At 41.5% G+C, this 12,132-nt stretch overlaps 2 protein-coding genes across 4 annotated transcripts in view; one reads left to right on the forward strand and one right to left on the reverse strand.

Moving 5' to 3' along the window:
• Positions 1–8,817, reverse strand: part of LOC135198521 (inositol hexakisphosphate kinase 3-like) — an 80,149-nt gene extending 71,332 nt beyond the window's left edge. Inside the window, exons 1-2 of one of the 2 annotated variants that reach the window (XM_064226177.1) lie at positions 8,685–8,778; positions 7,527–7,649 (exon numbers count right to left, since the gene is read on the reverse strand). The gene's annotated coding sequence lies outside the window, so the exon portion shown is untranslated. Of the gene's footprint in view, positions 1–7,526; positions 7,650–8,684 lie in introns of both variants that reach the window. The other variant, XM_064226176.1, reaches the window with a different exon arrangement.
• A 684-nt stretch (positions 8,818–9,501) lies between these two features.
• LOC135198519 (serine/threonine-protein kinase pakG-like) overlaps positions 9,502–12,132 on the forward strand; it is a 110,464-nt gene continuing 107,833 nt past the window's right edge. For both annotated transcript variants that reach the window (XM_064226174.1, XM_064226175.1), the window contains exon 1: positions 9,502–11,365. In XM_064226174.1, the coding sequence (XP_064082244.1) occupies positions 9,842–11,365 (1,524 nt within the window). In that variant the 5' untranslated portion in view covers positions 9,502–9,841. The remainder of the gene's footprint in view (positions 11,366–12,132) is intronic.

The raw sequence follows: 12,132 nt of genomic DNA on the forward strand, positions 1-12,132 counted from the left end.
TTTGAAAATTCTGCCAGTGCAACAGAGGATATAGCTATATATATACCTGCCAGGTAAGTGTCATACATGAAAATACCATTTTCACACATGAAACTTACTGAACAATTACATAGCTGAATCCACATTACCCGGCTGGTGGGTATATGGACTTTTAATGCAAACAAGAAAAAACTCACATTGCAAGACTGTTGTAGTACCTTACCTCGTGAGAGAGCAGCTGCAGGAGAATACTGCCTCTGGTCGGTGCTCTCGTCACTTGTAGGGAACGTGGCAGTAGTGGCCAGGATCGTTCCTACTACTAGTGGGTATTCTGCAACCATGAGGATTCACTGATGGTTGATCAGAATGAAATAATATTCGCCCTTGCCCTGGGCTATGACCAGATTAAAATAACAATCAAAGACCATCACCTACACATAACCATAATAAAAATAAACCAAACCCTACCATAAAAACTGGAGGGTACTCCTGGTACCGTGTACCCCCAGGCTTCCCCAAAACTCGACCACCTTCTAATCAAGACGAAGAGATAGTCAAAAGGAAGGGGAATTGGACCGAATCCCCCTATGCTTACTTTCCCAACACCATGCCCATCACCGACAAAGGTCCTAAATGACAACAATTATCAAACGTTGCTTCCATATCCTTCAGGTAATGGAGAGCAAAAACCGATATCGACCTCCAGAACGTAGCTTGCAAAATAGATGCTAGCGACGTATTATGTCTAAAAGCCATGGAAGTGCTACTGCCCTAACCTCGTGGGCTTTAACTTTACACACCTGTAGAGTCTGATCTCTTACTGACGTGTGTGCTTCCTGAATCAGGCTCCTTAAAAAGAACGAAATTGCGTTCTTAGACATAGGACGGCTCGGATCTTTAACCGAACACCACAATCGGTTTGAACTTCCTCTCAAAGCCTCTGTTTTATGAATATAAAATTTCAGTGCTCTCACCGGACACAAAGAACGTTCTTCGTCCTCTTCTCCTACTAATCCTGACAAGCTTCGAATGGAGAAGAAACAAGGCCATGGTCTCGAAGGATCTTCATTCTTCGCTAAAAAATCCTGAGTATAGGCACACACAGCTTCGTCTTGTGTGAATCCTATCTCTTTACTCATTGCTTGCAGCTCGCTGATTCTACCAGCTGAAGCTAAGGTGACTAAGAATAACGGCTTCTTAGTAAGATCCTACAAAGATCTCGAATTAAGAGGTTCAAAATTTGCTTAAGAGAGCCAGGACAATACTACGTCTAAATTCCAGTCCACTAAACCTGATCTCCTTGTCCTAGAGGACTCAAAAGATTAATCAAGTCGCTGATGTCCGACTTATTAGATACATTTAAGTTTCTATGTTTAAAAACTGACGCCAACATGGATCTGTATCCTTTTATTGTCGATGTCGATAACTTCCTAACGTCTCTCAGATATATTAGGAAGTTTGCTATCTCTTGTATAGAGGTTTTAGAAGAAGTTGTGTGACTTTCTCTGCACCAATTTCTAAAAACTCCCCATTTTGACTGATAGAGTTTGGCCGAAGAGACTCTTCTACAGTTAGCAATAGCCTCTGCCGCTCTTCTTGAAAAACCTTTCGCTCTGACCAGGTCCCGGACAGTCTGTAATCCTGTCAGAGTGAGATACGACAACCCTTGGTGATTTCTGTCGAAATGGGGCTGTTTGAGTAGCGATGGAATTTGTGGCAGAAGCCTGGGGAAGTCAACTAACATCCTCAGGAGATCCAAGAACCACTCTTTTCTGGGCCAAAACGGAGCTATTAGTCATCGTAACATTCGACTCTGGAACTTGTTTAATACCTCTCTGATCATCGCAAATGGTGGAAATGTGTAACATTCAGACCTGACCAGTCGAGAAGCATTGCATCCGTTTTCCAGGCTAACGGGTCCGGAACCGGAGAACAGAAAAGAGGAAGCCTGTTGTTCCTGGACGTTGCAAAGAGGTCTATCGTTGGTTGTCCCCACAACCGCCACAGATCCTGACAAACTCTGATATCCAATGTCCACTCCGTCATAAGAACCTGATGCGCACGACTGAGTTTGTATGCTAAAACGTTGAGCTTCTCTTGCACATACCTGGGGAAGAGTCACTTTGTGCGAATTCGCCCACAGAAGATGCTCCGTCATTCTGTACAGGGAGAACGAATGTGTCCCTCCCTGTTTCCTTATGTATGACAGCGCTGTGGTGTTGTCCGAGAACACCGCAACTTTCTTCCCTTCGACTAGAGGGGTGAAACTTTGAAGCCCAAGAAAAATTGCTTTCAGCTCCTTTATGTTGATATGAAGACCTCTCTCCTGTTCCATCCAGATGCCTGATGTCTTCTCTTTCCCCAACAGGGCTCCCCATCCTTAGTCCGATGCGTCGGCATAAAATTCTAGCTCTGGGTTCGCTCTTTCGAGGGACAAACCCTCCTGAGCTCTTTCCTCCGACAACCACCAACAAAGATCTTCCTTGATTTCCGCAGAGATCGGAATAACAGTCGAATCCGGTTGAATTTTCCGATCCCAACTGGCCTTTAGGTAGAATTGTAGCGTCCTCATGTGAAGGCGACCAAGTGTAATAAAGGTCTCCACAGAAGCGAGAGTCCTTAACAGGCTCATCCACTCCAGAGCCGTGCAGGACGAGTGGTTTAACAGCTTCCGTACCGCCGCAAGAAGGAAGACTATTCTCCTCGGGGAGAGAAAAACCCGAAAACTTGTGAGTCCAGAATCTTCCCCAAATATGGAATCCTCTGACTCGGTACTAACTGTGACTTCTCTAAATTCATTACTAATCCCAGTTGCTGTGTTAATATTAGTGTCCGATTTAAATCCCTCACACACAGGAGACTGGAGTCGGACCTTAGAAGCCAGTCGTCCAGATAAAAAGCAAATATGATTCCCATCAAATGTAACCATCGACTTACCGGGGCCAGGACTCGAGTAAATACTTGTGGGGCTGTCGAAAGTCCGAAACAGAGCGCTCTGAACTGATAAACTCTGCCGTTGAAAACAAACAGTAGATATTTCCTGGAGCTCCGATGAATAGGTACATGGAAATATGCATCTTTCATGTCCAGCGATACCATCCAGTCTCCTGATCGAAGAGCTGACATGACCGACTGGTTGGTTTCCATATGAAATTGAGTGCACTCACATCCAGGACAGGTCTCCAGCCCCCCGATAACTTGGGGATTACGAACAGCCTGTTGTAAAAGCCCGGTGAGATGTCTTCCACTATTTCTATGGCCTTGGAAATCAGGGCTTCTACTTCCTGGCAAGAGCCAAAGCTCTTTCTGATCCCTGTGAGTATGCTATCAAAGTGAAGGGAATACTCGACAGCGGTGGATCTTGCACAAACGGGATCACATAACCTTCTCTTAATACTGTGATCACCCACTGTTCTGCCCCTCTTCGACTCCATTCCCGCCAAAACAGGCGGAGTCTTGCTCCTACAGGTGTGTGAGGGTAAAATTCCCTACTTGTCCGACTGTCTCGAGGGTGGTTTCTTACTGGCTGTGGCTTGTGGATGCAAATTAGTCCTTGGTCTGGGTTGCTATCTAGTCTTTCCCCCCCGAAAAGGTTGCTTCTGAAGAGGTGACCCTTTAGCTCCTGTAGGTGGTGTCTCCTTGGGGCGTCGCGTCGACGAACGAGTCAATAAGTCGTTGGTAGACTTTTTCTCCAGATCGGCGAGAACTTGCTGAATAACCTGTTCAGGGAATAAAGGCGACTTACATAAAGGTGCAAACATGAGAGCAGACTTCTGGTTAGAAGTGACTCCCTTGGAGATGAAAGAGCACCAAAGTTCTCTCTTTTTAAGGACGCCCAGAGTAAAAAGAGATGCAAGTTCCCCTGAGCCATCCCTGACTGCCTTGTCGGCACACAATAATACATCAAGCCAGTCTGTCGCCAAGCTATCCTCCAGAGATTGACAATCCTCTATTTTCCTTGCTAATACAGCAATAGTCCAATCTAAGAAGCTGAAAACTTCTATTACCTTAAATAGGTTCTTAATCAGGTGGTCGAAAACAGGCGAAGAGAAGAAAATTTTCGCCGACGAAAACGCTGTCCTTCTGTTAGCATCCAGCAGACCTGAGAAATCCCCTTGGGCGGAGGCAGCGACTCCCAAAGAGGGTAATTCTCCGGAAGCATAAAATTTATGTCTTCTGAAACTTGGACGGTGGGACAGCGAAGGTGGCTTTACCAGACTCCCTCTTCTTCTCCAGCCACTTCTCCGCTTCTTTGAAGACTCTTTTCGCCGACTGCGAAAGCACCAGTTTAGGTAGACTCGCTGAAAGTACTTTCCTATCCTTAACAAAGGTAGAAGGAGGCGAAGATGGAGGAGCTGGCTCGAATTCCGGATCAGAAGCCAGAAGCCGCTTTCGATTCTTGTTCCGACTGATCCTCCCCATCCGACGTTGTCGACTGCTTGGCTTCTTCATCCGTATAAGACTTAACTTTCTTCAACGACTTTACTAAGTCCTGAAGCTGTCTCAACGGTTCCAAAAAAGCTTCTTCTTCGTTGTTCGCATAATCCGAACCTCTACTAGGCGAAAGATACACAGGGTTCTCCCAAAAGCTACACGAGGGTTGAGGACTCTTTTTCCCTCCCTCTCTTCACAGGTGATGACGAACTATCCAATGGCACTGCGCGCCTTTTCAACGGGCGTGACACTTCACTCCACTTCTTTCGCCTGGTATCAGGCGAACACACCTCTGAGTCCGACAACAAACCTACACCAGGCACACCTATACCTTTCCAATGGTGTCTCTTTACAGTAATCGAGTCGAAATTCACGACTGAGTCGACGGCCGTGACCTCGGTCTAGGAGACGTGGAGGGACAGACAGCCGCCTCGTCGGATACGACACTTGCACTTTTCACTTCACTAGACTTAAGTCACAAATTCATGAAAAGATGTACCTAAATCCATGACAGATTTAGCAAGCAGCTCAAATTTCCTATCCATCTTATTTTCTAATTGGGCAATGGTGTCAGAATCAGAAGCATGGGGAACCTGAGCCGGAGTAAGATGTACTGAAGTAGGAGGAGTTGACTCTAATCTAGCCCTACTATCAGCACTAATGGCTGCCTTTCTTTTCCTATCTTTTTCCATCTTATCAAGGTGAGACAAAAAACTCTTCCATCCTTGATCATCTAGATCTTCACATTCATTACATGTACACTCTTTAGTACACTGTTGCCCCCTACATTTCACGCACTTTGAGTGTGAGTCATAACATAATTTGGCTAATCTAGTTTTGCAGCCTTCGCTGCAAAACCTAACATACGAACCTGAATCTGACATAACTCACACTAAACAGATGAGTAAAGAAAGCAGCTATGCTGTCAAACACAAAAAACAACCAAGAAAATTGTACTTCACCAAATCGGTTGTCAAACAAAATGGCAAACAGTTGACTGCAGCGAAATACACGGGTGTTTCACCGTGGGTGACAGGAAACGAATTGTCAAGCAAAGCTCAGTAGCACCGGGGATCCCCGAAAGTGGGCGGGGTCGTATCACCTACATGTCAGCAGTCACCGTTAGCGCCGAGAAATTTGGGATTTCGACTGCCATAAGGTAAGAAGCGTATAGCTATGTAATTGTTCAGTAAGTTTCAAGTGTGAAAATATGTTTTCAAGGCAGTTTTGAAATCCAATATGGCGGCTATCGTGTGGATGGACGGGTCTGTTCACAGATGGACACCATCTTTCCCAGCCTTCCCAGAACTCATTTTAACAACATTAGCGTATATATGTAACGTTTATTGATCTTACTCAAGATTACAGTTGTAATCAGCACAATAAAACATTTTGTTGCCTATATTAGTGAAAGTATGAAACTTGTTATTCCCGGGGTCATGGTTTGAACTGAATTTATTTTTGTCTTGTAATCGGTGGTTTTTATCCTTACTGCCATCACAACTGAAACTCCACAGTGCTCATTTGATTGTTATTATACACATTTTGGTCTTAATTCACTCCACATTGCACTTGAAGCAAGTTGCTGTTCCTGGTTCCTAAGCGCTTACTCCACAAACACAGTTACGAGCAGCAGACGACAACACTGCAAAGTTCTATTCCCTTAATTGTTTACTTTACTCATTAATTAGTTCAACTTTACTTTGTTATCTCAAAATGTTTATTTAATTCATGTCTATTATCCCTTTTTTGCAACCAAATTACCCCGAAAAATTACAGATATTTCTAAAGTAGATACAATCCAATGTTTCTAACCTTGTCGTACATCTGGCTGCCAAAAACCATAGAGGAACCGACTACAGATAAGTGGATTATAATTTTTTTTTTTTGCTTGCACTTTTCATTGATTTAACTCTATATTAGTATTTAGATTTTGTTTAATAACTGTATGCCAGAAATAAATGTAACCTTTAATGTTTGCATGCTAAGAATGGCAAAATCATCGTTGCCACATTAGTGGAGCTTCACAAATACACCGATGCATTATTATAAACTGTTTCCATGAATTCTAGTTGTCATAGTAATGCAATAGTGATAAAATTGCTTTAATATTTATGTATATATACTTCCAATACATAGCCTAATTTCACCAATTTCCATGTTTTGTGTATAGTCTTATACCCAGTTTGGAGGGTGAACACATACCGAATGGCAACAGAGAGAGAGAGAGAGAAAGGAAGGCGAAGGAAGGGGAGGTGAAGCTTTTTACGCATGTTCATATCCATTTCTGGATAATGAAGTTTTTGTCTCTTGGTACAAGGACAAGTGTCGTTATTCGTTACGATTAGTGATCCACGATACCCTTATAAATTACGGCACAGGGTGTAATGCACTATAGCAAAATCTCGTTCTGATACGAATGTTCGTTACAGAAATATTGCCAAAAAACATGTTTGCACTGTTGCACTGTCTCTGAAACCCATGGTAGGTATGCTGCTTAGGTAGTTGTCAATCAAGTTTTTTGTAATCAAGTATTTTCTACAAGCTAGCTATTGTATAAATTTGTATTTTTCTCAATCAAAACATATGCCCCTCAATGCTAACTTTCCTCTTTTAACGACTTTCTGGTCATTGCAAATTCGGCCCCATAATTTCTTATGGTGCAAAAACAGACAGAGGCTCAGAGACCAAAAGCGACTGTGTCACATTACCACGGTAATCCGGCAGTAAAACATCTTCATATGTCCAAAAAGTAAATAATAAAGATATGCGCATTTCGATAATAACAATTACATGAACCGCTGATAACAATCTGCATGAATAACTGGTAAACTGTTCTGCAAGAAAGTTGAGTATAGCAATTATTTACAACAGGTACGAATTATTTACAACAGGTACGAAAGTCAAGATGTCGTGACATCAAAATACAGATCTTAAAAGAACGTTCTAATTCCGAAAAATAATTATACTTAAATTTGAGTCAGAATCGAGCTACTTTTTCAATAACGAATATTTTCAAATTGTTAATCATCATATGTAAAATATTAATGTTTTACAATTTATTTAAAAATTTTTTTTTACTTTAAAAATTATCTATCAAAACAGTTGTTTACTTAAAAACGTCGTGGTTAGGGACCGTGTTCCGATTGTTGTGATGAAAGTGCCCCAGCGTCTGCGGGTACAAGTGGTGTGTGGATTTATCACAGGAAACGGGAAGTTTGTTGACACAAGCGACTCTGTAAACATCAAGATGGTGTCAATCTTCTAAGATATTAAAGCGTACATCGAGATGGCAGCAATCTTCTAAAATATTGAAGCGTAAGTAAAAATTTGGAAAGCGTTTTGGTGAGATTTGCACTGCTTTGGATACCCTTTTCACTACCCTCTGTTTAATGCTTTAAATTTGGCCTTAATTTCTAACTTTGGAGAAAATACTTACTTCGAAAGGAGAGTAGAGGTCTTTAGCTTCGTTTCTCACCAACAACAAGTCGCGACTGATGCCCATCTCAGGTGTCAGGACGCGTTAGAAGTACTTTTTCAGAGGGTAGCATGCTATGATCGTCGTTCAGTTGATCCAGGCCATGCGGTATTTTACCCTATTTAGGCTAACACAGCAGTTTATGGCTCTTCATACAACTAATGATATCCTAGTTGGATACCTAAGGCTCATTATTAATTATTATAAACAACTCTTCAGTGATGAACTACTTGTAGGCATGAATCAACTTCAGGCACTGCTCTTGCCTTAGGGTTAGGTTATTTTCATGCAGCATAGGCTACAGATACCTAAAGGGTAGCTTTACACTCTAGGACAATTTTAAACCTAGCCTAGTTCCCTGCTCTTAAGAGACGATAGCCTACTCAAAACTGAAAGAGGGTCACAATTCCACCTTGAACTTTTTATCCCAATTTTTTCCCGTACAGTATAGCCTAAGCTAGCCTAGACATGGGGGAAGAAAAAAAATCCATGCTCCCCTACCCTACGTGGGCTTTATATTTCATCATATATTCTAGACTGCAACGCATAAATAAACGTAGCATTACTGAAATTTTAGCATTAAGTGGCAGAAGCAAAATGAAATATATAGTATAACATTTAATATCAAGGTTTTGTCATTAATGTTACTTGAGCTACTTCTTCGGAATGACGATTTCAAATGCTCTGCGCAGTCTCGCCTCTTTTTCTTCTAAAGCATCCATCCAAGACCATTAATTAAGTCCACTTCCCTACTAGTCTTGCATAATTGAAAATTCAAAAGTTAGAAACGTACCTAAGACTGAAATTTGGGCGTTAACAGCACTGTATTCCTTGGAACTTTCCTAGCATTCTTCGGTGAATATGGCGATCTAGCTTAGCCAATCAGCTCTGACTTTATTCATAGTCGCATTAAAAACTATGAAGTCCTTAAAAGAATATAAGTAAATTTAAAAAATCAGGGAATTTGAGATAACTTTAACATTAGATAATATGAATTATAAATATATTGACATCAAATGTGGAGTTTAAATATTTTAAATTGATTTCTTTTATTTCAAAATTATTGTTTTTCTATTACATGTTTACAGTTCCAGCTGATGAGGCAGCGTGCGTCAACAATGACGTCATCAACGTGAATCTGTGATTACGTCACACAGAATAGGGAATCTTGGTTGTGTTGAACGCAATAGAATTCGAGCAACTCTGAGACTGTTCTCTGTAAAATTATTTAATAATATTCAATTGTTTACTTTTTCATTCACAGAAACTTCGTTATATACAAATTTTAATACAGACAATTACCTCATACATTATTGGAACGCAGAATAATGCTGTTCTCAAGTTTACAAGAAACGTATTATCAAAAGTAGTTAATGACAGAAAAAAGTATAAACTATATCATTAGAATTTATGAATGTATATAAAATGTTTATTTTACTGAGTTAGCAATTGACTCTACAATGACCATGTTTATATTCCAGCATAGAACACCTGATGACAGATTTGTTGAAATGAACACAACCTATGTGAGTCGATAATGGCTCACTTACTCGCCGTACCCCGATGTGTGTTTCCAAGGTTGGCTAGGAATCCCTAACTTCCTCAGTAAAGCATAGGCAAGGTGTTGGTTGATACGTAAGCGACTGCATCTCAAATTGCCATACAAAAACGTTAGTTACTTAATGCTGTTAATGTGATGTCATTGAATTATTTACTTGACATTGGTACTTCCATAAAGATTAGTATAACTTGATGACATTAATATATTCGCGGTTTTTGTTTGATAAGTGGAAGCGTGTTTGAAACATCAAGCACTTACTTTGTTTGAAAAGTAATTTTCCAAAATAAGAAGAGTCAGGTGTTCAGAAAATACAACAGGTTGAATATTAAGAGGCCCTGTTAGGCCGTGACAGTTTCGTTTGAATTCAACGGTGATGGTTAGTTGTCCAGATGTCGACTGCAGCCTTGGATAGACAACACAGGTGGAGGTGTAGACTTCAAGATTTAAGCCCCCATCTCCAACCTCCAACTCCAAAAGGCCAACTTCCTAAGCCCTCGTCTTCCCCTTTCCCTTCCCGAAATAAGCAACTTCCAAACTCTCGCTTCCCCAGTCACTCGACCCCATTGCTAAATTCCACCCCTTTCCAGTTTTGTTTTCCTGCCTCATATTCTCCTGTTTTTGGGGTTTCTTGCTCCGTGTTATCCAACAAACTCCTGGGAACGAATTCAGACAGCCAGGAAAACGCCCGAGATCTGCCAAATACATTTGTTCACCGTCGATCATTTCCGGGTTCTTTCCCTGCGACATCTCAAGTGTACCTTGTGCAGAGTCCTTTATGCAGCAATAACAATCCCACTGATTATTCAAAACCCACCACCCATCCAGTCCAAATTACTGAGCCTTGGTCTAACCCAGGGGTAAGTCACGACAAACTACCTCACGACCACAGCATCCTGAAATTGGACCAAGTAGGTGCCCCTGTCACTTGTACTACAACAACCACCACCATGCACGCTCAGGCATCTAAGGAGAGTTTAGCGGTTAGTACACTTGAAAACCTTAATGTTGCACAACGGAAGTGCACACCAGGTGACAAATTAATGGAGTCAGGTTTGACTTGTCTCGGGCACGTTTCTGGGTCATCCTCTAATTGCAATGGGGCAAAGAAACACAAGACTGAGATCGTTCCCTTAGTTCATACAGCAGGGACCAGTAGTACCTCAAATGCATGCTTTTCGACATATCCGTCAACATTTGTGAAAAATGTCATTAGTTCGTCTGTGCCAAAGAGTCTTGTAGAATCTTACGCTTGTCACAGCGGTACTAGATTGCCTCTGTTTACCGTTTCCGTAGAACCATCAACTGAAAAGCCGTTGTCTAATAAATTCACTATTATAGAAACAAAGTTTAAGAAGTCTGCCCCTTTAGAGCTAAACAACCAATATTCCAAATCCGACTCAAATATTCCATCTGCAAGTGTCTCAAATAATAACAATAACAACAACAACAACAATAATCCGACCAATCCCCTCAAAGAGGACAAGGGTGCCGAAACTGCTTTCGCAGCTAGCGAGGGTGTCTTTCATAGAGAGGTAATGAGGGAAAGCTTAACTGCGGAAGAGGAAAGCTCAAGTTTCGACAGCGGACAGGACGAGAGCCCAGATTCAAGCAAGAAGAGTCCTTGTCCAAGGAGTAGGAAGAAGAGACCTGGGGGATATGTTCACCAGGAAAGTCATCTGCTACGGCAGGAGAACTTGGATCGACAGAGCGAGTTAGATTTGACGTCACAGGACGAGAGCCTTAGTATCGAACATCGCAGGAAGGGTATGATGCCATGCAACAAAATCATAAGCCGAGTGAATGCTGGCGGGAAGTATAAAGTCACTGGTTGCTGTTCCCGCCGACGCTTGATCGACGACGAAGGTTACATAAGACGAGCCGCTTCTATATGCGTTAACAAGGAGGAAACACAGGTAAGGTGTCAAAAACATAACTTAGATTTGAGTGATGGGATTATACGTGCAATTCATCTTACAGCTCATACTTTTTTTTTTTTTATCCCTTTCGTGCATTTCTTCTCAAACTTCCACGTGTGTTTTTGGGGTCCATCCTTACTGCATTCCACTTAGATCCTTGTAGAAGTTTGTAGAGTAACACTGTCATCGTAAAAGTTATAGCATTTTGATGAGATGAATTTTCAGTGTCCATATAGTGCTAGCTAGTGTTTGCGCTCACTTAGATCCTGTCCCAAATGACTATACTCGTTTTTTTTCCATCTGTCCACCCGCCTGTGGTGTTTGTGTATGGTAACACTGCGTCCCGGGCTTTAGATGGTTACATTCAGCTTACATTCAACAATAATAATAATATTCTATTTCGAATATTAACGGTGTAATTCGCATACAGTAAATTATTAAAACACTTTTCAGTTGCAAATGTACACCTAGATATCCTTTTATTTACCTAAAACTTACACATAGCGTAACTATCTAAAGCTCGGGACACAGTGTTACCATACGCAAACACCACCGGCGGGTGGACAGATGAAAAAAAAAAAATAGTATAGTATGCTCGGACTACTCCTTCCAGTTGTTGCATCGTATCCGATTTAGTGATGTTACCAGGCAGGGAACAAATATTAGACATTTATGCACAGTGTAGTTAAGAGAAGTCTGTAATTTCCGGTTCACAATCTTTATTGTGATTCAGTTGTATTTCATGTTCAGCTCTTGTTATAAGA

The sequence above is a fragment of the Macrobrachium nipponense genome, chromosome 22 (genome assembly GCF_015104395.2).
Source record: "Macrobrachium nipponense isolate FS-2020 chromosome 22, ASM1510439v2, whole genome shotgun sequence".
In the NCBI taxonomy this organism is placed as follows: Eukaryota; Metazoa; Arthropoda; class Malacostraca; order Decapoda; family Palaemonidae; genus Macrobrachium; species Macrobrachium nipponense.